The following is a 15,921-nucleotide window of genomic DNA, read 5'->3' as shown; positions in this document are numbered from 1 at the left end:
ATCGGTCAGCGACTAATCAGAATCGTCCTCGAGCATCTGGCGGGCGAGCTCAACAGCGTGGTCAGTCACACGCGGCTTCTTGGCTGGTGGAAAGGCGTCGGCCACTACATCCGCTGCCTTTGCGACCTCGGGCTTCTTGTCCTCGACCTCCATGTCCTCGGCCTTCACGTCTGCGGTCTCCTCCAAATCCCCTGCCTCCTTCATGTGCTCGATCTCACTACCGTTTTCCTCCTCCTCGTCTGAGGTATCGCCTGCCTCGCTTCCGTAGCCATGCTCGACCTCCTCTTCGTCACTCTCCTCACCAAGAAGCTCAGTCTGATCTTCGACTCCGTCGCTGTCGGATGCCAGTGCATCGCGCTTGCGTTTCTTGGAGATCTTCTTTGCAGTCGACGTAATGCCGGCACCGTCGTATTCTTCGTGGACCACTTTGTCGTCGCCAGTCTGTGTGTTCACAGATCGGAACTTGGGCTTGTATGTCTTGGGCTTACCGGTGCCTTTTCGGTGATTGGCGCGCTTCTCAACTGGAAACTCTGACAGAGGGATCATGTGTTTAGGGTACCGCTCCTCATCGCCCACTACACCACCGGCTTCAACCAGAAGTCGAAAGTCTCGGGCGTGCTCACGAAGATACGCCATCGTCTTGTTCTTCGTCTCATGAGCAGACGTGATCTGTCCTCGGAGAGCGTCCAGACCACGGTTCTTACCACCAGCCTTGTTGATGGCTTCAACAATCTTGGACAAGTCAGTGGTGGTAATGGTGTCGTACGCGTCAAAACCCTTGGTGTGGACGAAGTCGTTGATGCCAGTGTACATGGCGCAAATCTCTGGGACGGTCCAGTGGTCACGGTTCTTCTTCTTCTCGTAGGCGGCGTTGGACCGGCGCGAGATCTGGTCGATCCACTTGTTGTATGCGTCTTTCCATTTCTTGTCGTTTGGATCAATGTTGGCGAGTTTCGACTGGCCAACGTGGACGTGTTCATATGCGCGGGTACGGGCGTTGAAGCGGCGGAGGGCGATGCTTGGGGTGAAGACCTCATTGATGCCTTTGAAGGTCCGCTCCCAACGGTTCTCGCTAACCTTGTTCCACTCTACCACAGGGTTGTTCTTCTTCTCCTTGTCCTTCTTGGGAACCTTGCAGCTCTCGAGGTCAGGGAAGAAGATGCAGTCATCGGCTTCGTACAAGTCCCGGTCGGCGGATTCGCGCTTCTCCGGGATTATGTTCTTCTGGGTGAACCAGCTCTTGCCGTCGGGCATTTGGATCTTGAATGTCGCCTCGATCTTGGTGGGATCAGTGTCGTGGGGCGTGAACGTCTCTTTCGGTGTGAGCTCCTTGTTGACTAGCTCTCGGCCGGCGTAGGGCGCAGGGTCGTCCGACAATTCGCCATCGCTGTCTTCGTCAACGGGGAGGGATTCTGTATACGAAAGGTATTCCGGCGGGCTGCTGGCGGGCACCTTGACCTTGGCCTTGGTCTGGGGTGTTGGCACCTCCTCCGCGCTGGGAATCTCGCGGGCCAGGCTACCGACCAGGTGGGGCGGCATCTTCTTCCGTCTCTGTCCTCTCGTGAAGTTCGATCGGATGCGTGTAAGATATGTATTGGGAGCGTAGGAGTATGCGCTGGATTGAGAAAAGCCGTGGCAAGAGGTGGAAAAGGACTTCAGAATAATCGTTAGTCGATGCGCTTCAAATGCCGGGTTGGACAGATGAGACGACTCCAACGGCGCTGCGCTGTTACTGCGTACGGGAGTTCAGTATTTCTAAACTTACGGCGCGATGTCGACTATGTTTGCGGGGTACAGGTGCGAAGTCAGCTGCGCAGATATCACGCGTTGCAGTCCTGAGCGCGCGCCAGATCGAAAAGGTTGCTACGACCAAGTCCTTCCAATTCTCAGAGTAGAGACTTCAAGGTGTGGTGACGGTGGCGCGGTTGGTCGCGGACTGAACTGAGCAAGATATACGCCAAGGAAGGGGAAAACTCAAGATTTCAAAACAAGGCTTAACAAATTGGGACAGTGCGCGCGTCACTGCCTAGGAGAAAGGCCTCAAAAGGCTCATTCACTTCTGGTGTTTCGACTCCGACGAACCGGGCAGTCTCTGAGACATTAGAATAATCCTGTTCCTGCGCGTGAGAGCAGCTATCGTTTCTATGGCCGACGCGCCAGATAGTCACGAGGATACAGAGTTTTGGAAAACCGTCTGATGTCGGCTGAGACGATCGAAGCTGCGCTGTACACCCGCGCATTGACCGAAGTCAGTGGATAAAACACAGTTTGGTATCTGTCTAGTTACTGCTGGCCAGCGTAAGCGAAAACGCCGAGTACCTCCTCGAATCAGTATCCAAGACTTCGTCTGGCCTCGGGTTCTTTCAAGCGACAGCCGCAATGGCAGGATCTACTTCATGGCGACGCGCCCTCAAGATAGCAATGTCCAAATTGAGCCCAGTCAAGCACGCCAAACCGATATGGTGGGGGCTCAGGAGGCTATAATCGACTTCAAGCCTATCTTGCCGAGAATAAAGTACGCTTAGTGTTTACTGATTCAACACCATTTTCGCGACAGTCTGCCCTGTGGGCTTCTTTGCCGACACTGCTGTATTGATCTGATCAATACTCAGTGACTAACAACTAGGCTCGTTCTTTAGAGCTGTGTGACCTCGCTGTTTGACTAGCGCGTCATAACATCCTCGCGTCACTATCGATTTGCTCACCCGCGAGCAAGACCTCTTCACTTTCGATCGCCAAAGCTTTTGAAGCGCACACTGTTACTAGCTGGTCCTTCATCCAAGCCGAAATCCGCGCATGCAACGTTCCGTGTGGCATTGAGAAATCTGCGCGAGGCTTTGCAAACATGGATAGCAATTACACAATGGAGAGCGACAAAGGCAAGCGAGCTGATGCGACCCACCCTGCGACTGGCGACAGCACCAACAAAACTGGCGATAGTTGTGAGTATAGTCGCGTAGATATTGATAATATCTGCAATCAACATTGACGCTCTACACTCTAGACACGCCGCTTGCGCCCATCACCGCGGAAGCACACCGTAACAGCGATCGGGCGACTACCAGAGACACGGCGCCAGATTGCAGCAACGAAGACGAGATGGCACCGCTACCAACATCGCCGATCTTACCCTTGGGGCCAGAGAAACTACACGTTCTCCTGACATACTCGGCTCTAGGTCGCGTTTCAGTCAGTACTTCGGTATTAGGGTTCGTTGATCAACTACTCGTTCTAATTTCATTAAATTTCGGCAATTGTACCTATTCCAGCAGCAATCCTTCCATACGCTATACGCCGCCGTAGCTATTATCCTTAGCATTAGTTAAGGTAACGCCACACTAAGGCTATCCATGCAATGTTCTTGTTACTAAACAAGAACTTTATAAACGCTGCCTTATTCTTGTTTATAACAACAGGCCGACTAATCTTAACTATTAGCTTTGCTATTCCTTCTATCTACCGCCTAAGGTAGCACGCTGCTATCGCAGCGTTAACTCCTCTACTAACCTGTATAGTCCTTAAGATGCGTTCCTATCCCTCTATTATAAGCATACAGCCTTCCACTTCTGTTACCACTACTACAGCTTCGCTATTAACGTTTTAGACCTTACAGTTACATTTAGTATCTTTAAAGGTAGCTACCTAAACGTTAGGCATAGCTATGTATATACGCAGAATCTTAATAGTCTTAATAGCCTATAGCTTTAGAGTGTTAACGCCTAGTTGTTTAAGTATATTTAGTATAGAATTTGTAGGCTCTGTTGCAGCAGAAGCCACAAAAAAGACAGCGCAGTAGTTAAACGTAGAGAACATTTTATAGCTTTTAAGTTAGCAAGAGCAGCAGCAACAACAAACTAACAGTACTTACTTAGTGTCCTAGGCGATGTAGTGTAAGAGAGAAAGAAGAGAAGAATTAGAGCTAGATTTTGTGCGCCCAAGGCCTCTACTATTCGCTACTACAACTATACTTTATAACCTTAGTTATTCTTTAGGCCTAGAAGAGCTTATAAAGTTTCGTAGTACTTGTTAGAGACGTGTCTTCAACAATTTAATAAGATTTTCATTTGTAGCTCGTCTCTAGGCTTAGCGCCTAAGACCCTCGCCTTCAGCCAATCGTTGCCGCAGGTAGGCGGAGGGCCTATTTTCTCGTGAATTCACTCGTTTGGAAGTACTCTACATGCTTCATCACCCTAGTGTACCTACTCAATCATACTCGGCTCTACTGGCGTTGACACGACATTGTTCGCAGCCAGTAGTTGACTTGGATATGCAGGCTCAAGTTCGACAGCTCGACGCCTTTCTGGCTGGGGATATCACTGACGAAGGTGTCGCAACACATTGGTCCCCCGAAAGTCAGCGATCCGAGCGGCTTCAGCGTTACCAAAACTTGTGCGACGAACTTGTCCCGAATTTGACCGCTGCGATCGAGAAGCAGTCGCGCGAGAACCTGGACGCGGAGCCCAAGAACCGCGTGCATGGCGACAGAAATCCGGAGCATCGATCACTCTCGCAGCTATTCTTGGCCAAGAATCTAGTAACTATGTACGGTGCGTGGGTGGAGAAGGCCAGGAAAAAGGGCATTGACCCTGATGTCGACCCTTGGACGAACCCGGCAAAGTTCAGTAAGGTGATCCCGGTATTTGAATCCATCTTCACACTGCAGTATAACTTCGGCGATTGGCAACACACGTCACCCAAGCCGGTATTCAATCAGACGGCGCGGCTCGATGCCGAAGAGTTCATGCGCGTGATGGACAACCGCGACCAGATTCGGGTATATCACCGTCTGAACACCCCGCTCGGGAACGTCTTCGCGCAAATGGACGTCATCCCAGACATTGCCACAAAGTACAGTAAAGACGAGTTGACCAGCATGTGGCGCGACAAGACTCGTCCCAAGTATTTGATACCCGATCCTACGACCGTCACAATCCCAAACAAGCAGAAAAACACGTATTGGCAGAGATCAGATGACGGAAAGACCTGGACACGCGGCGAGACAAGCTGGGCACCTACCTTCAAGTTCATGGTCTTCGACACAGCCACACATGCATACATCCACCAACATCTCGTCGACCTCGACCACCTTGACCAAATCGACCTCAACGATAACACTTCGGTTTTGAAGTACCGCAAGAAGCTCTCGCAATGGCGCAATCGTGACACTGGTGAGACGACCAAGATGCGCGATCCCTGGACCGATGCTGAGCGTGCCATCGTTTACGAGTGGGTGAACACTTGGGTCAAGAAGAATGGCGTGGATAAGCTCTTACCTCGGGTTATGGAGAGTGGGAGGGAGGATCTCCAGGCTACCCTTGTGGCAAAGACGGGGTTTCTGCGTTCAGTTGACTCGGTCAGTGGTTGGGCAAGACAGCAGATCACCAATAAACCCAACGAGCCCCTGGGCATGCTATACATCGAGGGTCAGAAGCTGGCTGCGCGTATTGAAGCTGGTGAAAGCATCCCGGACGACGAGCACTATCCTGACGAGGCTATCGACATCGCTGGCTTCTTGGCAAAGGCTACGCCGCAGATACCGTCAAGAGACAACAAATCTCGCAAGAAGCGTAAGCTTGATTCCGACGACGAGACTTCCATCGAATCCGGCTCGGACGAAGATGACGATGACGACAATTTGCTGCCCTCATCCCCGCGCAAGTCCGACAAACGTCCCAGGCTTAGTGCTAAAGGCAGGACGCAACTTGGGAGAAACGCGCATCTTAGCAAGGCCGAGATGGATGCTCGTAATGAAGCATATGCTGCTAAGGAAGTCGATGAGATGGTTGACGACGACGACGACGATTTCAACCGCGAGGTTGACATGATCTACGAGTTTGGGGATGATGAGGAAGAAGTAGTTGGAGAGGATGACTAGAACTTGTTCTTTTGTTAGAGGCGGAATGGGATGAGAAGGAGTCAGCAAGAGTTCGGCCCAGGTAGAGATGGAAGGCCTCGCAATTGTCATCAGCGTTTCGCGTGGAAGACGAAGGTAGTGCATCGGATGCTACAGCGTAGAGGCGGACAAAAGTCAGCGGGTGGGGAGAGAATTGGACTTCTCGTATATTTCTGGATTGTAAATCTGTTCCATCCGTTTCTTAGGTACTCTGGCAAGCTACCGTGGCATCTCCTCCTGTTGAGTCACTCGCTAAGGACATTTTCTGGGATGGACTAAGAATACCTAGCTATGCGGATAATTCGGCGTCGTGCACACCAGCGTGATCGTGTGTAGGCTGAAAATGACCCCTATCACTAACACGTGACGTCTCAATGAAGACGTGAGCATATGCAGGTCGACATATGGCCTCCGGATGCGTGAGGGTCGTTCTGTGGTGTTGAAGTTTGCAACGGCTTCGACACGCCATCCTGGCGCGAGGGACCTCGGGAGTTGCTGAGTCATCTAGCGCTACCAGTCTAGCCTGTTCTCGACCGGAGCGGCTTTTTCGCTACTCCTTTTCGCCCGCATGCCCATCATCTACACACATCATGCGTCGACCACAATCAGCCCATCGCGAGCCAGCTAATACAGGTAGCACGAAGCAGCGACTGTTCGGTGTCAGATCATCCGCCAACTCAATGGATTGGACTGATAGTCTTTGCTATCTGCTTCCGTAGTCGCGCCGATATCTGCCGCAAGCCGCTCAAGATCTCGGGATCGCCCGCCCGGCGGAGTCTTCCAGTACGTGACCATCGCGCAATTCAAGTCGTCAATACCTAGGTAGTTCACGCTGTTACCCCTTGGCTGGATGGTCTCCTTCTCGTCGCGTCTGTTGGGCTGATGCAATACGACTCCAGATGCACCGCAGACTGTTCTCTCCGAAAAGTCCACCACTCTCAGCAGCGTTTTGCATCATCTACTGCCCTTTACCCTTGATAGTGCTCTATTGCCCAGACTGATTCTTATCTCTCCCCATATTTTCGAGCCTTTCGCAATATACAGACTCTTGGAACCTGCCTGTTCTGTTGTCGCGAACAATGGCATTGATTCTACAAGGCCCGATTTTGCGGAGTGCATTCCGATGTGGGATCTATCCACAGAATACGAAGCCGGATCCCGTGTCCATCGCTTCGCGCCCGGTAGTTACGCTCGAAATGGAAAGCGCTGGCCGGAAGAACAGGGTTCTTTTCCATCCCGTTTCCAAAATTACCCCTGGCGCGACCGTCTTGGCCGACCATAAGTCGGAAGATTCTCATCTACTAGACGCTATAGCTCAGCTGTCCTTCGCATTTAGGTCGGCTGTCCTTAGACAAAAGCTAAGCGAGGTGCGCAGAGCTGTCCTTAAAAATTTTAAGAACAGCTCTGCTACTAGCGTCTGTGCCCCGCTAGACTAGTCTTAGACAGATCTTAGAACCTACCTACTCTACCTAACCCTATACTATAGTAGAACAACTTAGTCTAGACTATATCTAAGCCTCTTGCAATATGTATATACACGCAGTAAAGTATATATTTTATAGCTAACAGAGTGCAAGCCTAAGAGCTGCTACTATCTATATAGCTAGAGACAGGCACCTCTTAAAGCGTATACTAGAGTTATCTAAGTTTTAACTAGTAGCCTTAGCAGCCTACATAGTAGTATGCATATCTAGTGCGTATGCCTAGTGTATTTCTTAATACATAGACAGGCGTGCTAGTATTATCTTAAGGTTTAGTTGTAACTAAGTCGCAACTAGGTTGCAACTTAGTCGCAACTTAGTTGCAACTTAGTCGCAACTAGGTTACAACTGCACTACTAGCATTAGAAAACTAGCAGTATTTGCTAAACTACAATTTTGCCTCTACTTAAGAATATAATACTAGGTTCGTAGAGTTAAGACTAAGCACATTCTAGACGCCCGCGCTGTATTAGTTAGTTTATAGCTCTGCCCCCTCTATTCTAACTACTACTAGTTAAGTTATAGAACTACCTCTATTACCTGTATCTATCTCTGTGTCTTAGAATTAAGCTTAGTTTTAACTAAACTCTAACTAGCCCCTCTCTAATTAGTCTTATTTCTAGGCAGTACTTACGCAGCCTTTTACTACTTTAGCTTAAGCATAAGACTTATCTTAGCCTAGTTAAGGTAGGTTAGCTATACAGAGTAGCGTGTATTCTCTAACTTCTCGCGCGTTGTCTACTGCCTAGAATTATTAAAGTAATAGATTACACTTAGTTGCGTCTTCTTTGTCTAAGCGACGCCGCGTTAAGAACACACTAGATGTAATACAGTCTCGTAAGACTAGTGTTGCAGAATCTAACTAAGCCTAATCTCGTGCCCGCTCTAACGTAGAATAAGAGTTAAACGCTAAGTTTAAGAGCTTAGCTCTTACTTAACTAAAGCCTAATTTAGTTGTAGCTTCCTAGAATAACTCTAACTCTAGCGATAAGAATGTAAGTACACACTACTTAGATATAACTTAGTTAAGTCTTAACACATCTAGAGTTTAGTGCATTCTCGCAAAGAGAGGCTAGAACACAGCGAGAATAGGTACAATTTAGACAACAAGGTACTTCTGTACAAAGATAAAGAGGAGACTGTAGTCTAGTTACCTAGGCAGACGTAAGGTAACACTTAGACACAACCTCTTACTACAACTATAGTGCTATAGACAGTAACTATTCTAATATACCTACAAATAAGCAAGACTAGTGTTGCTTACATTGTTAACATTCCTAAGGTAAAAACTAACAAAGATACACTTACTTGCGTAGTAGTAAGAGAACTAACCTAAACTTAACTCCTATTGCTTAACATTATTATAGAAAGTGCAGTATAGTTATTAGTAGAGGTAGAAGACTAATGTAAACAAGGCAAAAGATACTAAGAAGAAACTTACAACTAAGGTAGCTTTACTTAGCGATATAGAATGCTATAAATATAGATACAACTATACAAGTATAAAGGCTTGTAAATAGCTTAGTCCTAAGGTTTAAGATTTATCTTACTATTATTATAATAAACATGTGTAAAGCACAATGCAGCAGGCGCGTTAATTTAATAATAAGAGAATAGTCTAGTATAATACCTTTTTGTAGGTTGTACATTAAGTCTCTTCTAAGTCTATACTAAGTAGTGTGCTAGAACTTATGTAGGCGAGATTAAGGCCTATCGCAAAGAAATTATGTGTAGCAAGAATTACAATCTAAACACCTGCACGCCTGTCTTGCATTATAAGTAGAATTATTATGTAAGTTTAGACTCGTCTAAGACATTTCCTGCTAGCTGTGCCTAGTGCGTTATATAGAGGTTACTAAGTGTATACTTACATACGTAGTTGCTAGCCTATACACTAACATAGTATTTACTATGTTAAAACTGCCTTAGCAACCTAAGTAAACGCAGTTAGCACTATATACGCAAGTTACTAGAGAGTTTACACTTAGAAATACTCTTTCTACACAACTACTTTGCTAATAGTTAGAATACTTTATATTAAGAAACGTATACAATAGTAGACTAGACTAGGTTAAGGCAGAAGAAGTGTTGTATGTAACACCTAGATACAACTAAGTTTAATCTAAACAGGTGTAGGTTATCTACATTTCGCAGGCGAGCAACTACTTCTACTATTCCTAGAATTGTATCTAGAGATTAGGCTATGCTACAATTACTTTTACGTATTTATTCTAGACAATTTAGAGACGCATCTCTATATAGCTATAGTCTTTTATAATAAACATAATTACCCTCTACTACCTCTAACAAAGCTACCTAAGCAGATTACTTTAGATCTAGCTAAGATTATTTGCGATATTAGAGATAATTAGCTTTGTCTAAGTAAGTAATTTATAGCGCGCAGGTTACAACTTAGACTAAACCTATGTAGCAACGTTTCTAGAGAATCTGCGCCTACAGAGTTATCTAAAGAAACATAGAAAGAAGACACTTAGTAAAATCTACTTATCTCTAGCTAACCGCAATTAAATACGCGCTATTATTTACAGAGATTCGCTGTACATAATACGCACAAATTAACATATTAGCGGGGTCTAACTTAAATACCTAAACAAGCTTAACCTTAATAATTACGTTAGTATACACTTAGATTAGACTTGTTTGTTCACTACTTAACGTGTTATAGTATATTAAACACTTCTACTACAATAGAACTAATTTTCTTGCTGTTTGCTTCTTCTTATTCTAACTTGTTCCTTTTATAAACAAGACTTATTAGATAATCTCTATTAATATAAGTTTTAAACGTTGCTAAGATCTATCTATGCAAGAGGTAATCTTTTTAGGTTTTATAGATAGAGCTAATAAGCGTACATATCTTAAGTTGTATCTTAGTGCTATCTAACGTACTATACAGTATATACGTTCTATTACGTATTTGTTAACGCAGAGAGCACCTACGCATATACCTAAGTTTTTAAGAATACTTTTAAGCAAATAGGCAGAAACAGCTTTCTAGTTAGATAGGTTTACAAGAAGCAAACTAGAATTAAACTTATCTTTATAAACATGTGCACAAAGCAACTTCTAGGTATAGTTATAAACTAGAATTTATCTAAGTCTACTTATACTTACGTAGAGTTTAGAAAGTATCTCTAGTTAGTGTACCTAGATAGCTATACTTAGCAGCACTATGTATCTTATATTGTTATGTTCTATTATATACACCTAATAAGAGGAGTCTAAGAGACAACTAGCTAGAGTAACTAGAATGCTTACAGTCTTAATAAGCTCTTATATAAGCTTCTTCGCTATAGAACCGCTTATGCGTATAACAATTTTATCTAGGCTATAATAGGTACGTCTAGAGTAGACTAAGTAGAGTCTCGCGCTAACAGTAGAAGACTAGTTCGCTAATAGTAAGGTTTGTAGTTAGATTGTAAACAAGAGATCTCTATATACACCTAGTCTTTGCTTAGCTAAATCTTAAATAAACCTGCAGATATAGAACAGAGTAATAGTACGCAACACAAACGCGAGCGAGCAGAATAATTTAAGAACTAACTTGTATAGAATCTATCTATCGCTACTAAAAGCTATAGAGAGGTAGAGATATATAGATTTAGCTAAGTTATAACCTAACTAACGCGGTGCATAGCGTAGAACGCTAGGATTATACTAACAGAGCAACATATAGTGCCTATAATAACTACAGTATTATATCTATATATAGTAGAACTAGAATGCATAACTAGGTACTTAAGAGCATTATAAACATACGCAAGTGTCTAGTCTTAACTTAGTGTTATCTACATGCTAACCTATATAGATAACTAGAACAAGCTTAAGCGCAAGCAAGAGGAGAGCAACTAGAATAGACTTAGTATTATCCTAGACGATAAGAGAAACACGAGAGCGCCTAGAAGCTAGTCCTGTAGTTCTTAGGCTCTATTAACTTATTAGGCCTTAAATAGTGTAGAGCAGTAGTTAACTAGTCGCAGTGCATTCTAAGACTTAACTTAGTTAAGTTTGCAGCGAACGCAGAGTCTGCAGGCCTAAGGTTGTAGACAGAGACAAGAGCGAGGCTCTAGAGCAACAGGCTATAAGCGCAGGTATAATTAGTCTTAGTTATTACTGCACACATTAGCTAACATAGCCTAGCTTACCTAGTTTACAACTAGACTTTAATATAGAGGTATTAGAGGCATACTTACGTAGAGAGAGGGATAGGTTAGTTTAGACCTATCTAAGATTAAATCTACTAACAAATATAGTCTCTTTAACACACCTATAGTAAGAGCCTTGTCTATTACATTATCGCAGCGTAAGCCTACACTAAGTTTGTACTATGTAGCATCTAAGAATATTCTTAGTTAAAACTAACTAGCTAAGCAGAATACAACACTTATAGCTATAGAACTAAAAGAGTAGAAGATATAGCTATAGAAGCGGGACGCTGCTATAAGGCGACAGAAGCTAGAAGACGCTTAGAAGAAACTCTATCTCTTAGCTAATATTTAGAGTTAGAGTCTAGACCTAGCCTAATTTACAGATCTTTTGTAGTATTTATTGTATTATACTACAATTATAGAATTTAATAATTAAAGCGTAGCTAAGTTATAACTAAGTTGCAACTAAGTTGCAACTAAGTTGCAACTAAGTTACAACTTAGTTATAACTAAGTCTTAGCTAAGTCGCAACTTAGTTGCAACTTAAAAAGGCTAGGCTACAACGCAGCAGCTCTATTTACAAGTATTATTAATTCTTAGCAGTAGAACATTAAAACTCGCTACCCTCCCCTGCGTTAGTTGCGCGCTATTATCTATTCTTATCTTATAATTTAACTTAGACGCAACTAGCATACTTAACTACTACTATAACGCACTTATAGCGCTAACTACAATTTCTTTATTGCATAATAATATACGTAGGTTGCTCTTAGAAATATCCTGTTTTTATTAACGTTTGTAGAGTTTCTACTAGTTAATAGTAGAGAGACTTTGTCTAGACTTCTACTCTTTTCTGTACTAGGTACATACTCTCTAGGTTAAGACTAATCTTAGTCTAATCTAAGAAAGAATTGCATTACTAGTCTTTACTAGTATATAAAGAGTTAACGTTACTATAATGTAAACATTAGCGACAATGCTAGTACTCCTAAGATATGTCTACACTAGGTAACTACACTTAGTTTATACACAGACGCGTTGTCTTACCTAAAGTTAGCAACTATTCTCTATAGAGGCAACTTGTGTACAACACATGTAACAGGCGCATATTAGTTATCTCTTAGTATTAACCCGCTCTATACTAACTAGTATAGAGAATTCTACTTAGAAAACAGACTAAAGGTTAACTATTAGTAATAAAAGCCTAAAAGGTTCTGCGTATGTCGCTACTACAAGCAACGTGTCTAAGTCTAATTCTAACAGGCTACTAGGCGCAATATAAGAAGGCTTTAAAGGCAGCTCGCTAGAGCAAGTTACCTCTTACTCTAATACCTGTTGTATTCTCGCAGGATAGTGTAGTCTATCTTAAACAAGACTAGCTTTTAGTACAGAACCTATACGCTCTAGATAAACTAGATAACAATCTAAGCGATAGCGTAGACAATAAGGTATGTCGCTAACTAAGTCTAGTCTTAGTTAACTCTTAAGTAACCTATAGATATACAGCACGTTAATACAACGCCCGCTCTACTAACTACACACGCAATCTACTAGAAAGACTCTACTACATCTAACCTACTTGTTAATACAGATGCGTCGCTAATTAAAAAGACTATACTTAGTCTTATTCTACAGCCTATTAAAACAGGCAAAAGTAACAACAACCTAGTAGAGCTTACTATACGTGCAGGGTAGGCAGGTAAGAGTAGTTCTAGTTAAGTTAGCTATAACAATAATTGTGTAAACACCTACAATACAAGCCTAGCAGACACACAAGAGCATAACCTAGAGATACAACTTAGACTACTTCTAGTTACAGCTATTATAGACCTAGACAGCCGCAAAGCTTTTCTAGTAGACAAGAATAGAGTAAGTTAGACCTTATATCTTAATTTAAAGTAGATCTAACTAAGTAGAAACCTAATATTAGCCTTATTAAGAAAGGCCTTCGCATTAAGACAGCATGCTAGGCGTACTATTAGTTAAAACTTAGTTAGTTCTCTACGCCAACCCCGCTTCTACTACTAACACTAGCTTAGAGTGCCTCTTGTATACTCTAGATTCTGCTTATTAGATCGCTAAAGTCTATAGACTACTACTAGTTATAACTAAGTTATAACTTTATCTCTTAGTCTTGCGCTTAGGTTTGTTTTAAAGTGCGATGTAAGCTTAGCAATAGGTAACAACAGTAGCAGAGTCTAGAAGAGTAACTACAACGCAGTCTGTAATAGGCGCAACAACGTTAGAGTAGGCTATGTACTATTAGTTAAATAAGATGTAACTAAGTTTTAACTAGGCCTTACCTCTAGTAGCGACTACGTATCTACTACACCTAGTCTCTGTAATACTAAGCTTTGTTCTAGTCTTACCTACGTTTATAGTCGTTTTGTGTATTAGTAAGATATAACTAAGACTTGTCTAGGTATACATACACTATTCTTTTTATTAACATTAGGTATAACTAGTAGGCCTTAGTTAGCGGCTACAGGCGCAGAGGGTTAGCGTGTGCGTTTGCGGGCAGTAGAGGTAGAGATAGCAGGCGCCTGTACATCTCTTGTTGTGCCTCTATACAGCAGGAGTTTACTAAGTAAGAACTTATCTAGTTTAGTTAAGCGATTACCTACTAAGCGCTTAACAATAGCTCTGTAGTAATCTAGCGCTGTTAGACTAGTTTATACTTAGATAAGTCTTACATAAGTAACGTACTCTGCAGCCTTTTAGCGTATAGCCCTATAGTCTCGCTCTTAGCTAGCTCAGCCTAAGTATATCTAGCCTCTAGGTACTAGCGACGTTAGTATCTAAGACAACACTAAGATTAGTCTAACTTATAGCCTAGGCGTGCTTATTCTTTGCGTAGCAGGCTGCTGCTCTAGCATTTGCAAAACACGTCTAGAATAGCTAGTAAGCTAAGTTCTATCTTAGTTAAAACTCTATACATACAACCTTAGCAACACAGAAGGCTAGGTTGCCACTAACACTAATGTTTAAGTTAGCTATGTAGTCTATTATCTTCTTAGGCATAAACTAGTACTTAACACTGTTAACTTCCGCCTAGGTTAGTTAGCTAGACTAAACTAAGTCTTTACTAGGCGCGTATATACAGTAGAAGCAAACAGCAAATTAGGCAGAGACTTACTAGTAGTAGAGAGAGCAAGGTAGTTCTAATACTGCACCTATATTTAGTAAGCATTTAGTAAGACTAGACTAAGACTTATCTATACACATACACTTATAGAGACCCTAAATATTCTTCTAGTCTTAGGCGTAATCTGCAGATTGCTGTAGACGTCTAGGTTAGAAAAGAAGGCAATTCTCTAGCGTCTAACAGGCGTAGTAGACATAAGCAAGTTGTAACTAAGAACTATTCTATTAAGAATGCTCTCTTCTCTGCTGTTAGAGGCAGAGCTAGAGACATTAGAATTAGTCTAAGTAACGTCCGCTATTCTTGCGTTTCTACTTATTATAGATTTATTTAATAGCGCAAGACTATACAGTAATTAGCTAGGCAGATACTGTAATATATCTAAGATTAATTACTTACAAATAGATTATGCTAAACAGCAGCTAGGTGTAAGTGTATAGTTAAGGCTTAGGTTAAAATCTAGGTGTAGTAATTATTATAAGCTTAGACTACGTGCCGCCTTTACCTTTACTTTTACTACTAAAGTTATAGGCTGCTAGTATTAAGAAGAGACTTAGACTTTACTATAGATAACTAGTCTCTCTAGTAGAGTTAACCTCTATGTATATAACTAGACAGCACATCTTTTGCTAGCGCAGTGCTATAAGACCTTACTAAGACTAATCTAGGCCTACATTAGGACTATAGTAACTCTAGAAATGTAACTAGTTTAAAATAGCACTTGCAAAGGTAGCCTTCTAAGTAGTAAGCATACAAAACCTAAGAGTTAACTTAGATTATACTAGATTTGTATACCTACAACAGCAATCTTCTAGTTTATTAGCAAGCGCTTAATTATAGATAGTAACAGAGCTTTAGAGAAGAAAGAACCTATTATTATGCTACTAGATTATTAACACAAGAGATAAGACTAAGATTTATCCGCGCTACGTACTATAAAGACTATCTCTAGATTTAACACATTCTGTAGGTAGGCGTTAAAGCAGGTCTACACAAAAAGAATATTAGATGTCTAGTTATATTTAAGTATAGACTAACGTATAATGTCTAGTAACCTTAGTGCTAGATATATTTCTACAACACTGTCCTCCTTAATAATAGGTCTATTCTAAACTTAGTTAAGATTACTCTTAGTTGTGTCTGCTTTAACTGCATTAGCCTTAACAGCGTCTATAACTAGGTTTAATCTAAGAGTAGTATAGTTACTGCGCGACAAAACTAAGAGTGTAGATAGGT

The 15,921-nt window shown here is 42.5% G+C and overlaps 2 protein-coding genes across 2 annotated transcripts; one reads left to right on the top strand and one right to left on the bottom strand.

The window, feature by feature from the left end:
* Nucleotides 1–12: 12 nt before the first annotated feature.
* On the bottom strand, nucleotides 13–1,539 carry J4E84_006908 (uncharacterized protein; the record flags this gene model as incomplete). The annotated part of the gene is made up of 1 exon (XM_049389495.1): nucleotides 13–1,539. The coding sequence occupies one exon, from the start codon at nucleotides 1,537–1,539 to the stop codon at nucleotides 13–15; it is 1,527 nt and encodes a 508-aa protein (XP_049242688.1).
* Nucleotides 1,540–4,267: 2,728 nt separating this feature from the next.
* J4E84_006907 (uncharacterized protein) lies at nucleotides 4,268–5,875 on the top strand (the record flags this gene model as incomplete). The annotated part of the gene is made up of 1 exon (XM_049389494.1): nucleotides 4,268–5,875. One exon carries the CDS (start codon nucleotides 4,268–4,270, stop codon nucleotides 5,873–5,875), a length of 1,608 nt encoding a protein of 535 aa, XP_049242687.1.
* Between the last annotated feature and the right edge of the window lie 10,046 nt (nucleotides 5,876–15,921).

This window comes from Alternaria hordeiaustralica (assembly GCF_023758085.1).
Source record: "Alternaria hordeiaustralica strain BMP 2776 chromosome Unknown scaffold_14, whole genome shotgun sequence".
Taxonomy (NCBI): Eukaryota; Fungi; Ascomycota; class Dothideomycetes; order Pleosporales; family Pleosporaceae; genus Alternaria; species Alternaria hordeiaustralica.
Note: the sequence above shows the minus strand (reverse complement) of the source record. Positions and strands in the feature narration are given on the sequence as shown.